We start from the raw sequence: 20,567 nt of genomic DNA, 5'->3' as shown, positions 1-20,567 counted from the left end.
CATGGATGCCATTGTAGTGCATTTAGAAGTGTTGTGACCGACGGAAGGCCAGTATAAAAAGAGAACGAGCCGATGATCATATAATTATTGTGTAACTTATATCGTTGATTATCTACTGCTGAAATTATTGTCCTACATTGTGCATCGTATTATAATTGCTAGCTGCTCATTGTACGGGTACTCGAGTCCGTCCACAGGACTCGAGTCTTGCTAGACTGAACCCGTGCCCGAGTACTCGAGTATTCGTGGAGACCCTAATTTGTTGTCTATGTTTTAATTTGTTTGTTTGGGATTTGTTTGGTTGTTTTGTTTACAGTAACATTGCCCAATTGCAGATAAATAAAAGAACATTAATATTCTGAAGAAAAAAAAATATAGATTTAAAGATTGTCATCATCTGTTTTCAGTCTCGTTCCTGATGAAACGTATGCTTTGCTAACTGAACCGTGCAGGGTTATTTACTGAATTGAACATGTACATATATTTATATTAGCATCATGCATTGTCTGAAAACTAGAATTGGCAAAGCCATGGTGGTTCGCATCGTGACTGCTGGACCGTATATAACATAATCGAGAAGACACGTAACACAAAATTTAAGTGTTTATTGTACACTGTACTTCCTCCCCATAGCATGCAAACCAAAATCAAAACTGAAATTTCAAGGTTGAATATCATAATGTATTTTCAACCCCAAAACTTGATGTTTGCCAAAGTTAAATTCCTTGAATACTAAAAATCTGTTTTGGAGGTTAAGTGTAACATAACTGCCGTGGAGGAGTGTACTATTACACGTTGAACACTCATATCAAATATAAAAACTATCCATTGAAAGATTCCGAGAATAGTTTTTGTCGTAATCTTTGCAAAATTTTCCCTTTCTTTGGTGAAACTGATTTAGTTTTTTTTATGTTTTTGTCAAAATTTTGTGACTGCAATTCTATCTTCAACATGAGGCAAATACTGTTTTAGATCTTCATCATCCATGACTTGAATGACGTATCTGTCGACCTGTAATAAGGAAAATACAAACAATTATACCATTTTAAGATAGATATTTTAAAATTTATCACAACAGACATGAAAAAAATGTTTGTTTTATTTAACGACGGCTCTAGAGCACATTGATTTTTGTCTTATTACCGGCTATTGGACGTCAAACATTCTGACAACCCGCAGCCGCCACATAGGCTACCCTTTCCGATAAGCAGAAAGGGGTCTTTTATATGCACTTTCCCACAGACAGGACAGCACAGCACATACCACGGCTTTTGATGAACCAGTTGTCACTGGTTGGAACAGAAAATAGCCCAAACTGCAAATGAGTCCACTGAAAAGGCTCGATCCGATGACCGACCGCTTCACAGGCGGACACGCTACCGATTGAACTACATCCCGCTCCTCAACTGACACGAATGCTTGACTATATGGAATGATGTAAATATTCAGGAATGAATTCTGATCATCCTGTTCATGACTGCGATGTCATCTGGTATAAACTAGTAAATTACAGGTACTTGAATTATTTCCATATCACACCAGAACGCGTATTTTGTACTTTTCAACTAGTCTAACACAACCTAATTTAATATTGTCAAAACTGCATGCAGGATTCAGATGGGGAAAAAACGTTTGTTTTATTTAACGACGCCACTAGAGCACATTGATTTTTTATCTTATCATCGGCTATTGGACGTCAAATATATGATCATTCTGACACTGTTTTTCTTAAAGGAAACCCGCTGTCGCCACATAGGCTACTTAGTGTTCTAGCTAGGATTTTGATGGGGCAGGGCGCTAATTTAATTGTAGGGCATTTTTAACGCGAAAATCTTATTTTTGAGGTAAGTGCTGGATATGATCGATTTTTTTACATTCATAAATATCATATATGTAGGAATATCTATGCTGGTTTTAATTTACAAAACGTTTTTGGAGGGAGGAGGACAATTAATTTCTAAACCCAAATTTATTATTCTTAAATTTGGATGTTTGATGAAACAGTACATTCATCGCCGTATACAATATTATTGTACTAATGTACTAAATATAGACACTCTCGTTCCAGCCAGTGCAACACGACTGGAATGTGCTGTGGTACGTGCTATCCTGTCTGTGGGATGATGTATATAAAAGATGAAACTAATGGAAAAAAGTAGCGGGTTTTTCTCTAAGACTAAATTTCAAAATTACCGAATGTTTGACATCCAATAGCCGATTATTAATAAATCAATATGCTCTAGTGGTGTCGTTAAATAAAATCAAACTTTAACTATTAAAATGTTTTACAAAAGGTTGGATCACCTAAAAAATCATATTCTTTTTTTATTATATATAGTATTTATACCATTTAATATCATGCCCAAATGTAATTTAAATAAATAAATGAAATAATTAAAAGAAATCAAGAAATGAAAAAAAAAAGAATGATTAGAAATAAATAAAAATAAATAAAGAAATAAAAGAACAAACAAATTAAAAAATTGACATAAGGATATATCTGTAACAAGTTACTCACTGCATTTAAAAACGGCTATTATTGCATGTCAAGGTCTAGATAGATTTCATTAAATAGCTTTTGTAGACATGCTTTTAACAAAACACAGTTATGCCTTCATAGACCAAATAACCAGTGTTACTAGTTACTCTGTGCCATATTATAAAGATGCAATCAATGTGTCATTGATAAGGACTACTGACATTAGTTAAAACTATATGTATCTTGGTCTGGGTATTTGCAAAGGCAACAATTACTTTCAAACATTTACTTATCAAAATAAATTTCGCCTTTGACGTTCTGTCGAAGTTTATCATGATGGTCTACTTTCAACTAGGTGTTTGCTAGGTGGTGTGTGGTTATGTGCGTGACGGTGTGAGGATTACTTCGCATTCAAGCTTTGTAAGACTGCCTGTCCGCTCGTCTGCAGTCATTACGACTAACAATAGAAAAGAAAAAAACATATCACGTTACTGCTGTCGGCTTTCACAACTGTGGCCAAACAATGTATTGTCAAACGTTTTTTAGTTGGGAATTCAGACCCGTAACAACACTGTACACGCTTTGAGAGGAAAGCAAGATTTTGTATTTTTGTTTGACAATGAATTAGGGCAAGGCGGCGATAATCAGGGGCGGTGCGGTAAACAAACACGGCAGAGCGGCACAAAACGGAGGCAGGGCGCAGCGCCCCTCTATTTATTGCTAGCTAGAACACTGCTACTCTTTTACGATAGGCAGCAAGGGATCTTTTCTGTGCGCTTCCCACAGGCAGGATAGCACAAACCGTTGCCTTTGTTGAACCAGTTATGGGTCACTGGTCGGTGCAAGTGGTTTACACTTACCCATTGAGCCTTGCGGAGCACTCACTCAGATGGTTGCACCATACCACATGATTTGTGTATGTTTGTATGTTAGAGTGTGCATTGTTGGTGGGAGTATATAGAATCAACTTTGTCGATTCCTACCCACAGAAGAGCTCTCATAAAGGTTCGCTACCAGTAATCTATAGATAAGACAGAAACAAAATCGTATCTCTGTACACGGCAGAGTCAAAAGGTTGTCTTACAAAGTCGTGATTGCTTCCACAAAACATGTGTTCGGTTGGTACAATGGTATCGCACTTGCCTCTCACTATTGTGACTCCTGTAACCCTCGGGACCTAACCATGCAACACGTAGAGCAGTTGTGTACGTTGTCATAAACATTTGTATGAGACTTGCTTTTTTCAAGGGGATTATTTTTGCAAAATTCATAGCTAGAAAATAAAAAGTTGTTTATTAACGTATCTTATATTGCAACACAAAAATAATTAATGTATTTGTCGTTTATCGTAGACTTTGTCCTTCGTGTAGAAATGTTTTAATTTGTATAGCTCCCATGGAATCTAGATCACAGTACGTATAAAACCTACCCTGTGTTCCTCCATACGTGAAATGGCGCTTTCATCAACGCCCCGTTGTCTTAAAAAAACCACTGACCGATTTCTCCATGTCTGCAATGAAAACAGATTACATCAGAAGCAATATCAAGATGGTTGTAATACAATATCACTTCTGAGAATTTATTTTATTATGCTGATAGTTTGAAAGGTTGAGAAAAATACAATATTACAAACAACTGAACAGGTTAAATAAAAATTAGGTAAACATGGAAATAAAATTATTCTGACTTTGTTTAATATATTAATCATTGTCACTGTACATCAAATTACTCAAAATAGGGTACACTGTGATTCGGTAATTGTTCGCAAGTCATCGGCTATAGGTAATTGGGAAGTAAGGCGCTGTAAATTTAGCAAAGTTGTGAACAAATACCACCAATTGTTATCTGATTGATGAAATTTCCAGTGAAACTTACAGGAGTCAAGACAGCCCGAAATAAACACAGCATCATCTCAGTGACTACCTTTTGTAAAATCTTCAGGAGATGAAAAAAAGTCACCTGTAAAAAAGGTAGCAGTACACAGTTGTGTACCCATGCAAAGAGTTCACTTGTTGTTTCTGTTTTGAAACCTCTGTGAGGGATACAGGATAAACTGCTGTGCACAGGGATACACAAGGAGTTATTTTGTTTAAATAATAATAATACAACTTTTTTTAACAAGAGTGTAAAATGTGTGCTTAAATGAGGCTTGGTATTCATGTACCGGGTTTCACTGGAGGTGTCGTTAAACATCCATTCATTCACTGGAGAAAAAAGTGAGGCACAACCAAAGTTGGTAATGTTCAAAGATGCTGACTTTGTGAAAAACTGAATAGTTAAAGTTTCATTCAAACTGTGATATTTTAAAGGTTTATAAAGAATTGGATATGACATTATGTCTTCCAGGGGCCGTCTCATACAATAATACGACAAGTGCCGGACAATCACCAAAAAAAAAATTACTTTGTTTAACGACACCACTAGAGCACATTGATTCATTAATCATCGGCTGTTGGATGTCAAATATTTGGTAATTTTATCATAGTGTTAGAGGAAACCCGCTACATTTTATCATTAGTAGCAAGTGATATTTTATATGCACCATCCCACAGACAGGATAGAACATACCACAACCTTGAGACGGCCCATGGAAGACGGAATGGCCGAGTGGGCGATCATGTGACGCTACGTCACGATATAGGTCGGCGAACTTAGAATTCTGTCGTCCGGAGTTTGCCGAAGCTTAGCTGAATGTGGGTGCTGTCGGTTTCTTTCTGTACTGTGTGTATTAGTGATTAATATCTGATTTTTTTTTTTAATCAAAGAACTTGAAAATGATCGATGTAAATGTATTTGACGTCAAACATAGGATTATTGTGGTATTAGAGCGGGACTATTTGACTACTTTTTGGTGGGCAGCGATTGCCAGAAAATTATATAGCTTGGTCTTTGACTGTAATGAGAGCGTATAACTGTCCAAATGTCCGTCTAGCTCTCTTACAGTCAGGGTACTCTGGCTAGGGTACCTGAAACATGCTGTATCTAGAAAGGCAGATTTAGTAAAAGGTTGGGGTTTTTTGTTGTTGTTGTTTTGTTTTGTTTTTTTGTTGTTGTTTTTGTTGTAGTTTTTTGTTGTTGTTTTTTTTTGTTTTTTTTTGGGTGGGGGGGGGGGGGGGGGGGGGGTTACGGCGTGTATTACATTTCTATTCACGACAACCCCACCCCCGTAATCTATGTAGTGAGTGTTTATAAACAGTGTGCGAGAAAAAATAGTAATATCTGTTATATTTATTGTGTATGAAGTCAAAAAGATTCTCATAAAAAGTTATGTCGCTGACTATGGTCCGACAAAGTCCGAAAAAGTCATTATAATATTAATTTATTTTACCGGCCTTGGTGACGCAGTGTTTAAGCCATCGGACATCGGCTGGTAGGTACAGGGTTCGCATTCCGGTTTCACATATAATTTGCACTCCCCTGTATTTGCAATTCATTACTAGACATATTATCTGCACTCCCCATTCATTTACATATTAACTAGACTCCGCAATCATTATTACATATATATTATTCACTCCTCGTTCATTATTATTTACATAATGTACATTTTCCATTCATTATTACAGTAAATTGGCACACACGCCTTCATTAACCTACGTATTGCACACATTTCACGTTCATTAATATACATAATATTATAATACATATAATCATATTAACATGATTTATAGTCCTTATTCATTACAACACATTTAAGTACACTCCACAGTCCTTATCATGCATATAATTAGTATACGTATATTCTACACTCCATTCATTATTATATATTCTATACTGCCCTCATTGTAGTATGTATAATATACACTGTTTGAAGTTATATTCGTGCTTACATCCAATTAATGTTCAAGCACGCTGTCATAGGCACACGTATCTGAGGATAGTCGTTAGTGTTAGTTTTGTTAGTACAAGTGTTAGTGAGAGAGAAGAGGGCATTGTGGCCTCTCATCTACCCAATGAGTCCCGAAACACTCTCTTTGGGTGGGAGCCGGTACCGGGATGCGAACCCAGTACCTACCAGCCTTAAGTCCAACGACTTAGACCACTGAGCCATTGAGGCCGGTAATATAGACTCTGCATATTTGTTTTAAGCTTGATGAGGGTTAGAATTAGAGTTAAGGTAAGGGTTAGGGTTAGATACATAGAGTGGCTACCGGGCGGATATCTTTCCGCATCCCGTTCAAACTTTCCAGTGCAAAGAACGGGGTTACAGCTAGTGGAATATATTTACTGACCAACTGGAGGATACAGAAAATAATATAAAGGTCCTTTTGAATATTTTTGATATTTTGATGAAAGAAAGAAATGTTTTATTTAACGACGCACTCAACACATTTTATTTACGGTTATATGGCGTTAGACATATGGTTAAGGACAACACAGGTATTGAGAGAGGAAACCCGCTGTCACCACTCCATAGGCTACTCTTTTCGATTAGCAGCAAGGGATCTTTTATATGCACCATCCCACAGGCAGGGTAGTACATACCACATATACCAGTCGTGGTGCACTGGCTGGAACGAGAAATAGCCCAATGGGCCCACCGACGGAGATCGATCCCAGATCGACCACGCATCGAGCGAGCGCTTTACCACTTGGCTACGTCCCGCCCCTATTTCATATGATTTATCACAATTGCATTTTTATATTACAGGCAACCGATTGAGCATAAATCTCTTGCGTCATCACCTAGGAAAACAGCCCCTTTGTCTGATGACCCTGCCGTCGAACTCGTCACCATCGAAAGAGAAAGGCTGAAGACTGACCAACAAAGACTTGCAGTGGAAAAGGAACGTCTAGAAGTTGAAAAATGTCGCTTAGCTGTAGAAAAACAAAAACTGGCCGCAATAGAAAGGTTTATCTCTGTGAAACAAGGAGGAGCTTTATCATGTCTATTGCAATCTTGATTCGTTATCACAATGCACATGTTACTTGTATTTATAATAAATAATAAAATATTTAGACAAATCCACATTAGTTGTTGAAGTGCGTCAATAACAGTTGACTCCGGGTAGTTACTCCATCTCTTCGCAATTGATCGTCTCTAGCATCGTTGACTTCGTGATCTACCACCTCACCTTGTACATCACTTGTGTCATCAATGACGTCATTTGGGGGATCTGGGATCAATATATCTTTGCAAATCTTCTCAAGAACAGCAGTTGCAACGATGACAAGGACACATCGCTCTAGAATAAACACCATGCATCCTCCCGACTTATGTAGGCAATGCCATCTTGATTTCCACACTCCAAATGCCCTCTCGCAGGAGCTTCTAGTGGTTTTGTGGGCTCTGTAGTATGCTCTTTCTTGTCGTGGTGCCGACTGCAAGAACGGAGTCATTAGTCATGGTCTAATAGGGTATCTTGAATCCCCTAATAACATACCGCCATCAACTGGTCCATTCTCAAATAATTCCGCAATTCCACTATTTCTCCATATCAATGCATCATGTGTTGCACCAGGTCATTTTGACACGATGTCCAAGAAAACACCATTAGCTGACACTATGCACTGAACGTTGACAGCATGGTATCATTTGTGGCTGAAATACAAGTGTTCGTCACGTGAAGGGCCTTGCACTGGGATGAGAGTTCCACCTAAGGCCCCGAGAACGTTGGGGAAATTTGCCAATTTAAAGAAATCTTCTTTTGTGTTTCTCATTTCAGCATCCGTGTAAGGGAATTTTACATGTACGTTCTGCAGTTTGGTGACAATAGACTTTGAAACTGCGTGTATGCACCTAGAAACGGAGTACCGGCTAATACCATGTACATCACATGTTACTGCCTGAAAACTTCCTGTAGCATAATAATGTAGGGCTGCTACAATTTGTATCGACACCGGTAACGCACCACTTCTGCGTGTCTGTCTCTCCTATCCATTCTGTATCGGTCTTGTAATGCATTGTCATCCATGTAATCAAGAGAATCATTTCTATCCCTGAAGGCTCTTGGCACTGTCTGTCTTCTTCTTCTATAAGGGCCATTCCTTAGTATTACAACCATCGCAGTTGTCATTGTGCAGGATGTCGAATGTTGACACCGAATTGTATGATTAAAACAATATTCCGTGTTTTCCATGCTCAACTACGACAAACATTTTAATTTACGACACTCTAACAACAGGGTAGGAGCTGTTGTTAATATAACGATATTGCTAGTAACCGACACCCGGAACGACACTTTCTGGCACATCAACTGTTCCTCCATGACGCCTTAACGATGTCGTTATGTACAACTATAGCTTCGGGAACATGGCCCCTGGACCACAGCATGCATCGCAAACCTGACGTTATGTTATGATTAGTGTCTAGTTATCTCGTAATTACGAGTTAGTTATCTCGTAATTACGAGATAAAAAATTTACTTTCAAGTGGCACTAACTGGCTTCCGTATGACTGCAAATTAATCACAAATTAATTTTTAAAAAATCCACATCATCAAAACTTTTTATCACTCACTAAATTTGAAAGGTTTTCTAAAAGTGGAGATTCTTGTTTGTTTTTGTAATGGTTTTAAATAATAAATAATAAATTTACAGTGCTTTAAAATGTGCTAAATGCGTCGTTAAATATTTTTTTAAAAATCCTTCACAATTAACTAAGTTAATGTAGATTTATTTGTAGTTTACTTTTCTGCTTTATAGATACCAAAGGAGAGTTCATAGGTCTAACTCCACAATATAAAGGTCAGTTACTGATGCCCTATTTCACCATCCAGTCGATGTCAAAGATGTAATATACTTAAATTAATGGAATTCTTGCGTGTTGGCCACAAACAACAACAACAACAGCAATAAACAAAACAAAAACAAAAAACAAGAAAATCGATTATTACCGATTTCATACATTCCACTAACCAGAATTGACTTCTTCCCAGCATCAACATTAAATCTGCGTGAATGTATCACAATATGTTAACATGATTGTGCTCCCACTAAAACTGTTTTATGAAAACTGTTTTAATTAATATCAACTAGCTGTTCCCACTAGCCTTTTTATATCGTTTTGAAAGCGTTTTAACGTTCACACTCAATACGTGTTAAGTATTACTTCATATTTGATTCCGGGCGGGATGCTTGATGCACGGTCGGTCTAGGATCGATCCCCGTCGGTGGACCCATATTTAGCTATTTCTCATTCCAGCCAGTGTTCCACAACTGGTGTAACAAATGCCGTGGAATGTACTATTCTGTCTGTGGAATTGTAAATATAAAAGATCCCTTGCTGCTAATCGAAAAGAGTAGCCCTTGAAGTGACGACAGCGGATTTCCCCTCTCAATATCTGTGTAGTCCTCAACCATATGTCTGACGCCATATAACCGTAAAAGAAGTAAAAGTTATGGAGTCGAGTTTAGTCTATTTATAACGGTATTTCATCGTTTCAACTTCACAGACTCTTGTTTCACTCTATTGTAACGTTATCCATTTTTACGGGCTGAAACTAGGGTCTGCTCCTTTAAACGGCGATGCTTGGACTCTAGCACCCAAGGCGAGTGTTCTATCGCCTGACTCATTCATTTATTTCAATTTATTGTCGTGCCTTATATCCAAGGTTCAGACAAAGAAAGAAAGAAAGAAAGAAATGTTTTATTTAACGACGCACTCAACACATTTTGTTTACGGTTATATGGCGTCAGACATATGGTTAAGGACCACACATATTTAGAGAGGAAACCCGCTGTCGCCAGCAAGGGATATTTTATTTGCGCTTCCCACAGGCAGGACAGCACAAACCATGGCCTTTGTTGAACCAGTTATGGATCACTGGTCGGTGCAAGTGGTTTACACCTACCCATTGAGCCTTGCGGAGCACTCACTCAAGGTTTGAAGTCGGTATCTGGATTAAAAATCCCATGCCTCGACTGGGATCCGAACCCAGTACCTACCAGCCTGTAGACCGATGGCCTAACCACGACGCCACCGAGGCCGGTAAGGTTCAGACATGCATTGGCGCACACACTTCAGCCATCTGGGCTGTCTGTCCAGGACAACTTGAGTTAGTGGTTAGTGAAAGAGAAGTCGGTGTATTGGTCTTACCCATTGAGTCGTTAGAGTCGGTTCTGGTGGGGAGGGGGGAGGTAGGGGCTCGGCCCCCCTCTAAATTCTGTGACAGTTATAATTTTATTATATATTAAGTTTTGTTTTTTTACGATCTCCCTCCAAATCTCCCCCAAAGTTTCCCTTCGTATTCCGCCTTATGTCATTGCCCCCCCCCCCACCCTAAATGGATTTTCTGGATCCGCCACTGGTCGTTATACCTACCAGCCTTATGTCCGATGGCTTAACTACGACACAACTGGAACTGGAACTGGAAACTCTATTTACGTGCCCCTATCCACGAAGGTTCAGGCACGCCCACTACGGATTTAGCCTCTGACTTCGCCAGTGACTAACTCCGTTGCAGGGGGGGGGGGGGGGGGGGGGGGGGAGAGTTTGAGGTGGGCGGAATTTGGAAAAAAGCCAATTAGTAAAGTCAACGTGTGCGCGGACCAAATAGCAGACACTTCGCAAACTTGAAGTAACACCGAGTGGGAGCCGTGTTCTGATTGGCTGAATTTCGATTCCTCGGTGAAGCCTGTTTTTAACCTAAGTCTACAAAGAGTAACTGCATCCAAATACATGTCTGGACTGTAAAATTTGACCCAAAATAGTTAAGACTGCTCAGCCAAAAGGTTTTTAAGGTGATTTTGAGCAATTGAACGGGCGCCAAAATAAAATGCGTTAGACTACTTATAAAAAAATAAACATAAGAATTTTGAACTGCTTCGAAAACGTTTAAAGTCTAACTAGCCCAAAAAAAGAGGTTACTCACGGAGGCAAAGGAGGTTGGTAGCGGGGATGTCGTCAAGGAGAGCCGATGAACAGGGATGCATCCAGATGGTGAAGGGCTTGCCGGTATGTGGACTTGGCGATGCTCTCGGTGATCGGACAGTAATCTTCCCCGGCAACGGTCTTAATGACGCGGTGGATGGTCGGGTTGTCCATTTCATCGAGAAGCATCCCTTGGTGGAAGAGTCCCCTCCGGCGGACGGTGAGACATATCCCACGCCCATCATTCATCGTAATCCTGCGCACCGTATACTCTCCTTCCGTCGTTGGCAGAGGTTCGTAGCTTTCCTGTCTCGGTTCGCAAAGTAGGTGGCGAACATCCCCAATGTTGGTTTTCACGAGCCTTGAGTAGCGTGTTGGTAACTTGCCGGCCTGCAGTGACCAAGGCTGTGGAGCGGGCGGATCTTCTAATGTAGCTGGAGGCGGTGTCGGCTGTTGGATCGGCGGACTTGGCTTGGCTGGTTGGTCGCCTGGAGACACGATCGCCTTCCGTTTTCCAACGGCCACAAGACGGGCCTGAGACTCTACAGCGGCACTCTTCCTGGGTGGAGGTGGCAGCGCTGGAGTCCCGGGGCTGAAGTCTTTGGAGTTGTGGAGGGCGATTCCATCACGGCCTGGTTGAGGCCCGGGTCCGCCCTTGGCAAGTCGACATCTGGATCCAGCAGAGCTGGAACATATGGCCTCGCTGGTGTTGACCGGTGCCGAGGGTGAACAACGGGAAAAGTCGTTGCCGGTAGTTGAGCTACCGGTTTTGACCTCCCCCGGTCCGCCCCTGGCGCGTCCGTCTTCCTCCTCCTTCTCCTCCTGGGTGGTTTCCTAACTGTGTCACCGTATACCAAGGTCACGGTTGCCCGTGGCCCGGTGTACGTGACGCGGTATTCCAAAAGCAATCCATAGCTAGCGATGAGCCCCCCTAGGTGGGGGGGGGGGGGGGGTAGCTCAAGAGAGCAGGCGCGTACGTCCTGCATCATCCTCGCAAGAAATTGGAATGACACAACTGACCTAATACATCTGACCCGATAATATGTCGACAATCTATATTTAGTTCAGCAAACTGGGATTCACGCTTCATTTATTTCTAATTGTCTGCAGACTATGTCTAGAGCGCAGTTATTTCTTTCTGTTTTTCGGGCGAGAGAACTGGAGAGGGTTGTCTGACTGGAAAATAACTTTTTACCCCCCACAAACACATCGTTTGTTTTACCTTCCATTGACATTTGTAAAATCCTCTTAAAAAGGAATTGCTGACGCAGACAACAAGTTCAGAGATTAAACGCGACAGCCTTCTTGACACGAAGAACAGGCAGGCGGTATTATCGACCGACTTTCACCACGAATGTGATTTTGTAAATAAAAGAAATTAAAACGCCACCAGCTCTCGTTGCCTAACATAATACAATGGAGTTAACGGACCGAGTACAGGGAACCCGGTAGCAGCTCTACTTCGTCGACAGCGAGCAGATGATCCAACATGGACAACAGAGGTTCCAAAGTGGCAATCTAATTAAAATTAGCTCCACAATTACATGTGGATCTAACACCAGCCAGTTGGAGCTCATGTCCACCAATCAAAACCTTACTTGCAGAATCCTGCCAGTGATTTAAAACTAACAACACTGCGTAGTCCCCAATGTCCAGGTAACATTTCGTCTGTAAATAATAATTTAAATATTGACCAATCACACTTCGCCTTTTATAAAGTTATTTGGGAGCATACAAATTCTAAAAATATCGGGCGAGTCTATTTTAGTGGCCGCAGTACAGCGAACCATACCAATACGTACGGGGTGGGTTATCAGTCTTCAATTTTACATTAAAAATTATTTATTTATTTATAAAAAACCCCAACTAAATCAGTCTTCAGTTTTACATTACAAATTATTTATTTTATAAAATAAAACATGTTTTAAGGCATTCGTAATTCACACGAAACATGTCGTATACCCTCAGGATAATTCGGAATGTTTTCAAATTATTTTTAAATCACTGGCAGGATTCTGCAAGTAAGGTTTTGATTGGTGGACATGAGCTCCAACTGGCTGGTGTTAGATCCACATGTAATTGTGGAGTTAATTTTAATTAGATTGCCAAAGTGGGTAACGGCAAGTCGATCAAACTTCAGACGATTACCCTGTTCTCAGCTACAGCGCTTCTTCTGTCGAACACCGGCGGTTATTTCAAATTGCCAGCAGACTATATCTAGAGCGCAGTGCTGGTTATTTCTCTTTTTCGGGCGAGGGAGTTGGAGGGGGTTGTCTGACTGGAAAAGAACTTTTTAACCCCCACAAACACACACCGTTTGTTTTTCTGTCCATGGTAAAATCCTCTTAAAGGAGGGGACAATTAAGGCATTTGGCCTGGTATGCATAGTCACCGATATATAATGCACATTATTGCTTAGTGTCAACAAGTATAATCGTATAGTTAATTAATAAAATGGTTAAAAGTGATGGCTATTATATATAACGGGCGCAGCCATTTTGTACCTCCCAGTGAATACGCCCTCTGGCGAGCTGGTGGTTACGTAATACCTAACGTGTCTTCCTGATTGGCAGGTATATATTTAGACGGTCCCCAAACACTGTCTTGCCACACTAAAAAGACGTGCATCTTTTATTAAGATCACAGGGTATTGTGTTATAACCGCGCGGACACCCCTCAAATCGTAATGGACATTATCAGCCGTCCTGCTTTATTACTGTAAGTAATTCTGTAAAACTCTTGATTAAGTAGACTTTCCCATCTAAAACCATAAAACTGACCAATTACGTAGTCCCAAATAAAAGAAAATTATCACTTGGGTATTGTGAGTGGTCGTTTTTGCTCGAACGTACCCTACCAATAGGCCTAATAATATGCATTTTTTCTTTGAATTTTTTAAAAGACAAAAATACTATAACTCCATTTCGTTCTATTGATGCAAACTGAAATATATTTAGTTAAATAGTTTATTATACTACCAAGTCAATTATGTTGTTTTACAAGTCAGGTTGATGAACGCGAAGCGCCTTGTCGTCAATTAGAGCGTTTATTTACACCGTGCCTAGAGCCGTTGGACGGAACTGACGTCACTTCGCCCCTGATGTCACAAAAACGAAACAAAATGGCTTCCCCCAGTTAGCAGGAATAATCATGTTTTTTTCTTAACTCTAAAATTACGCGTGTTTCATTTCTTAAAGTGTCAGTATGTGTTGGTCGTCCGGGTATGCATCTTTCTAACACATCAGGCTCATATTTGAGTTGATCCTCCCTTTAAAGGGATGATCGCCGACAAGTTCTCAGATTACACGTGGCAGCCTTCGTGACACGAAGAACAGGCTTATTGACCGACTTCCACTACGAGTGTGATTTTGCATAACCCAATACATTAGGAATCTCGAATACAGATGAGCAGGTAGCAGTTCTTCTTCGTCAACAGCAAGCAGACGATACAACATCGACGACAGACGGTCTACCAGCATGGATGAGGGCAAGTCGATCAAACTTCCATTACGTGTGTGATTTCTTCTTTTTAAAAAAAATAATAGTAATAAAACAATCCCAGCGCTCGTTGCCTAACATAATACAATGGAGTTGACGGACTGAGTACAGGGAACCCGGCAGCAGCTCTACTTCGTCGACAGCGAGTAGACGATCCAACATGGACGACAGAGGTTCCAAAGTGGGTAACGGCAAGTCGATCAAACTTCAGACGATTACCCTGTTCTCAGCTACAGCGCTTCTTCTGTCGAACACCGGCGGAGGGAGCATTTTCATAGCCTCTACGTCTATGCTCATTTACGGCGGTTCTCCGGGCGTCGCCTTGATTTTCTGGCTTGTCGGAGGATTGCTCAACTTCGGCCTGGCTTTCTGTTACATAGAGGTTGCCCTCTTGTTACCTAAAAGTGGCGGAGCTTATTACTACGTCAAGGAAGTGTTCGGAGCGTTCCCGGCGTTTGTGTTGTTGTGGGGTTTCATCTTCACTATCGGCGCACCTGCCTGGGCACTGTCCAGCTACACAGCCGCCCTGTACGTCATCACGATGTTATTCCCAGAATGTCCTCCGCCAGACGTGGCCACGAAGGTGCTAGCAGCATGGTTTATGGGTATGATCTTTTTTAACAATTCAGATATTGCAACTTCTGTTGAATATAGTGATGTCTAACAATCAGAACTGGCTATGTTCAGTCATGGTTATCAGATTTTTGTTTTCAATTTGAGAATCTCATAACCATACACCCTTTACATTAAAAAGAAAAGGAAACAAATGGACTACACCTACTTTCGCAATGAATGGACATAGCTATTTCGGTTTGTTAGCTCTGGTGAGTTTTCTTTGACTTTTAAAAAAATCAGTCATACTTCATATTTACCCAGCCATACTTGATTTTTCTTTTCACTTTTTCTTCAAAAAATACTTTTTGTTAGTGGAATATAAAGAAATGACTGTTTCAGAACAAATGCAAAACATGTTTCAGTTCTGACATTTGCCAAATGGGAAGTGTTCATCTCTCTCTCTCTCTCTCTCTCTCTCTCTCTCTCTCTCTCTCTCTCTCTCTCTCTCTCTCTCTCTCTCTCTCTCTCTCTCTCTCTCTCTCTCTCCTGTATGTGGGATAGTACATATAAAAGATCCCTTGCTACTAATGAAAACATTTAGCGGGTTTCCTCTCTAAGACTATGTCACAAATTACCGATGATTAATATTCAATATGCTCTAGTGCTCTTATCTCGCTCTCTCATCGTGTGTCTCTGTCTGTTTGTCTGTCTGTCTGTCTCTCTCTCGCTGTCTGTCTGTCTGTCTGTCTCTCCCTCCCCCCCCCCCCCCCCTTCACTCTCCCCTCTCCATTCTGTTCTTCTATTTTTATCTATAAATATGTTTACTATATGCATCGATGGTACTATATTGATTCCAGTGACGATGATTGTTTTGAACTGTCTGTATATGAAGTACGTCATCAGAGTTCAGGCACTGCTCAGTGCTGGGAAGATGATCGCTATGCTCATTATAATCGCGGCATGTCTCACTGCTATTGGATCAAGTACGTCAATATTTACTTTTACTTTTCTCGTCTGATATTATGGGTTGATAGATTGTTATGGCTGTTGTTGCTGCTACCAGTGTTTTTGTTGCTGCTGCTGCTGCTGCTGCTATTGCTGCTGCTGCTGATTATGATGAGGACATTGGATACCTAGGGTGCCACGAGGACATCACGTTTTCCCCCACAACCTCATATGTGTCTGTCTCCCCATATCACGACTGACAGACAGATAGAGTGTAGATGGGATGCTGTATAAAATCCTTACTATGCTAATGGATGATGATTATGATGGTCATATTGATCATGGCGATTATGATGGTTGTGTCAATGGAAAATCATGATACTGGTAATGACAATAGATACAAGATGGAGATGGTAATGATTATGACTGTGGTATAACGATGATGATAGTGATATGATTATAATATGTTATTTTGAAAATATATAATATTGATGCTGATTGTTGTGTTGATGATGTTTTCTGATGTTGGAAATGGTGAAAGTTGTAAGGTGGATATGGCAATGATGATGGCTATACGTGTTGATGGTGTTTATTGATGATGGTAATGATGATAATTATGGTATGTATATGAATTATGTTAATTACTATATACTCCTCCAAAAATGTTAAGGATCGGTATTTACTTTGAACATAACATCAGAACCAGAAAAGATAAAATGCTTAAATTTGGTTTCAACTATCGTTGTTTATTCATTAATTGTTTGAGCATGTGGTTATCTGTATAAAATGTGATTAAACAAACAATTCTGATAAAAACGAAAATACGTACAAAATTCATACTGGTTTTCAATGATCAGCGGAATAGAAATTTTTCATTATGTGTGAAAGTCAGTTCACTAATTGCTGTTTAGTAGCGAGTATGACCACCACGAGCATTAATCACTGCTCTGCAACGTCGCTGCATGCTCTGTATCAAGAGCCTAATGTCCTGCAGTGGAATGTTCTGCCATTCTCTAATCAGAGCATTTGTAAGATCGTCTATGGTTCTTGGTGGGTTATCAAGTCTTGATATGCGTGTCTGAAGTTGATCCCAGATGTGTTCGATAGGGTTAAGGTCGGGAGAAACAGCTGGCCAATCCATTCTTTCAATTGTCTCTTCTTCAAGGTAATCCCTCACAATTCGTACTCTATGTGGCCGTGCGTTATCGTCCATTAGCACAAACTCAGGACCAATGGCACCTGCAAACGGTCTCACAAATGGATGAAGGATCTCATCTGTGTACCGAATTGCGGTAAGAGCTCCATTCCTGATGGCGTATACGTCTGTACGACCATCCAAAGATATTCCACTTCATACCATAATTGACCCCCCCACCAAACCGATCGTGTTGCAATATGTTACAGTCAGCATATCGCTCTCCAGGTTGACGCCAAACACGCCTACGGCCATCGTTAAAGTCCAAGCAAAGTCTTGACTCGTCTGTAAACAGAACAGGACGCCAATGACGACGTTGCCATCTGACGTGGTTTCGCGCCCACAACAATCGAGCTTGACGGTGACGTGGGAGCAGTATTGGCCTTACTGCTGAACTACGGCCTCGGAAATTGGCTGCATGGAGTCTGTTTCTCAATGTTTGTGAGGTGATGCGGACTCCAGTGGCCTGGTGGAATTGTCTATTCAGGTTTGCAGCATCATCAAAACGATTTCGACGAGCCAATGTCACCATAAATCTGTCTTGGCGCTGTGTTGTAGCTCGCGGTCTTGCACTCCTGGGTCTGTCACGCAATTGTCCAGTATTGTTGTAACGTGTTTGCAATCTGGAAATAACACTTTGTGATACTGCAAGTGTTCTAGCCACCTGTCTTTGACTTTGACCACTTTCTAGCATTCCGATTGCTCTGCCTCGCTCTTCAATTGTCAAATGGCGTCGTGGTGGCATTGTAACTGAACTTTAACATTAAACGATGTGTAGTCTCAAACTGACGACATTCAATTTCATCACAGCTTTCAATTTGCGATTTCAAAAGAGTGCGTTTTCACTCTGATTTTCACCCAAGCCACTCCAAGGCCCAGGTGCGCACGTGCAAATTGTGCATAATCGTGTAAAACAATCTACACACAAAGTACGGCTTCTCATTTTTACTCGTGAAACTAAAAATAACACTTTTCATCTTTATATAAGAAAATATTATATATTTAATATATGATCCTTAACGTTTTTGGAGGAGTATATATAATATGTACCATACTACCAGCGGTTTTGATACTAATGATGACGACGACGTCGAATTCGATGATTAAGCTGGAACACCCGTTAATTGGGATGGTGATACAAAGGTGCACGTTATATATTGCCAATAAAGACATTATGTTGGGGTTGTTTTTGTTGCGTGGTCGGCCATATTGGCGTCAGAGGAAATGAAAACGCAAAAAACAAATTCAATGGCAAAGTCTGCTTGCCAGGGTTGGTGTTCCTCTAACAAGGAATCATGACATTAACTAATATATCTTTTCAAATTGGCAAGATGATTGGAACGGTGCGGTTACGAACAAGCTTCATTCTGTCAAGTCAGTCCAGGGTGAGTGGCATCCTACCTATAGGCGGTGAGTAAGGAAGGAACGGTGCGGTTACGAACAAGCTTCATTCTGTCAAGTCAGTCCAGGGTGAGTGGCATCCTACCTATAGGCGGTGAGGTGAGTAAGGAAGGAACGGTGCGGTTACGAACAAGCTTCATTCTGTCAAGTCAGTCCAGGGTGAGTGGCATCCTACCTATAGGCGGTGAGTAAGGAAGGAACGGTGCGGTTACGAACAAGCTTCATTCTGTCAAGTCAGTCCAGGGTGAGTGGCATCCTACCTATAGGCGGTGAGTAAGGAAGGAACGGTGCGGTTACGAACAAGCTTCATTCTGTCAAGTCAGTCCAGGGTGAGTGGCATCCTACCTATAGGCGGTGAGGTGAGTAAGGAAGGAACGGTGCGGTTACGAACAAGCTTCATTCTGTCAAGTCAGTCCAGGGTGAGTGGCATCCTACCTATAGGCGGTGAGTAAGGAAGGAACGGTGCGGTTACGAACAAGCTTCATTCTGTCAAGTCAGTCCAGGGTGAGTGGCATCCTACCTATAGGCGGTGAGTAAGGAAGGAACGGTGCGGTTACGAACAAGCTTCATTCTGTCAAGTCAGTCCAGGGTGAGTGGCATCCTACCTATAGGCGGTGAGTAAGGAAGGAACGGTGCGGTTACGAACAAGCTTCATTCTGTCAAGTCAGTCCAGGGTGAGTGGCATCCTACCTATAGGCGGTGAGTAAGGAAGGAACGGTGCGGTTACGAACAAGCTTCATTCTGTCAAGTCAGTCCAGGGTGAGTGGCATCCTACCTATAGGCGGTGAGTAAGGAAGGAACGGTGCGGTTACGAACAAGCTTCATTCTGTCAAGTCAGTCCAGGGTGAGTGGCATCCTACCTATAGGCGGTGAGTAAGGAAGGAACGGTGCGGTTACGAACAAGCTTCATTCTGTCAAGTCAGTCCAGGGTGAGTGGCATCCTACCTATAGGCGGTGAGTAAGGAAGGAACGGTGCGGTTACGAACAAGCTTCATTCTGTCAAGTCAGTCCAGGGTGAGTGGCATCTTACCTATAGGCGGTGAGTAAGGAAGGAACGGTGCGGTTACGAACAAGCTTCATTCTGTCAAGTCAGTCCAGGGTGAGTGGCATCCTACCTGTAGGCGGTGAGTAAGGAAGGAACGGTGCGGTTACGAACAAGCTTCATTCTGTCAAGTTAGTCCAGGGTGAGTGGCATCCTACCTATAGGCGGTGAGTAAGGAAGGAACGGTGCGGTTACGAACAAGCTTCATTCTGTCAAGTTAGTCCAGGGTGAGTGGCATCCTACCTGTAGGCGGTGAGTAAGGAAGGAACGGTGCGGTTACGAACAAGCTTCATTCTGTCAAGTCAGTCCAGGGTGAGTGGCATCCTACCTGTAGGCGGTGAGTAAGGAAGGAACGGTGCGGTTACGAACAAGCTTCATTCTGTCAAGTTAGTCCAGGGTGAGTGGCATCCTACCTATAGGCGGTGAGTAAGGAAGGAACGGTGCGGTTACGAACAAGCTTCATTCTGTCAAGTCAGTCCAGGGTGAGTGGCATCCTACCTATAGGCGGTGAGTAAGGAAGGAACGGTGCGGTTACGAACAAGCTTCATTCTGTCAAGTCAGTCCAGGGTGAGTGGCATCCTACCTATAGGCGGTGAGTAAGGAAGGAACGGTGCGGTTACGAACAAGCTTCATTCTGTCA

The 20,567-nt window shown here is 41.4% G+C and overlaps 2 protein-coding genes across 2 annotated transcripts in view; one reads left to right on the top strand and one right to left on the bottom strand.

Moving 5' to 3' along the window:
- Nucleotides 1-715: 715 nt before the first annotated feature.
- LOC121389224 (protein argonaute 14-like) lies at nucleotides 716-14,951 on the bottom strand. The gene is made up of 5 exons (XM_041520825.1): nucleotides 14,892-14,951; nucleotides 12,723-12,809; nucleotides 11,293-12,113; nucleotides 3,909-3,989; nucleotides 716-1,011 (listed from the first exon to the last, which is right to left on the bottom strand). The coding sequence occupies exons 1-3, from the start codon at nucleotides 14,949-14,951 to the stop codon at nucleotides 11,325-11,327; spliced, it is 936 nt and encodes a 311-aa protein (XP_041376759.1). The 3' UTR covers nucleotides 716-1,011; nucleotides 3,909-3,989; nucleotides 11,293-11,324.
- The window catches only part of LOC121389417 (large neutral amino acids transporter small subunit 2-like), a 32,133-nt gene continuing 26,424 nt past the window's right edge, over nucleotides 14,859-20,567 (top strand). The window contains exons 1-2 of the mRNA XM_041521039.1: nucleotides 14,859-15,394; nucleotides 16,202-16,327. Coding sequence (XP_041376973.1) covers nucleotides 14,950-15,394; nucleotides 16,202-16,327 — 571 coding nt within the window. The 5' untranslated portion in view covers nucleotides 14,859-14,949. The remainder of the gene's footprint in view (nucleotides 15,395-16,201; nucleotides 16,328-20,567) is intronic.

This window comes from Gigantopelta aegis, chromosome 14 (assembly GCF_016097555.1).
Source record: "Gigantopelta aegis isolate Gae_Host chromosome 14, Gae_host_genome, whole genome shotgun sequence".
Lineage (NCBI taxonomy): Eukaryota > Metazoa > Mollusca > Gastropoda > Neomphalida > Peltospiridae > Gigantopelta > Gigantopelta aegis.
This window is presented reverse-complemented; position numbering and strand designations above follow the sequence as displayed.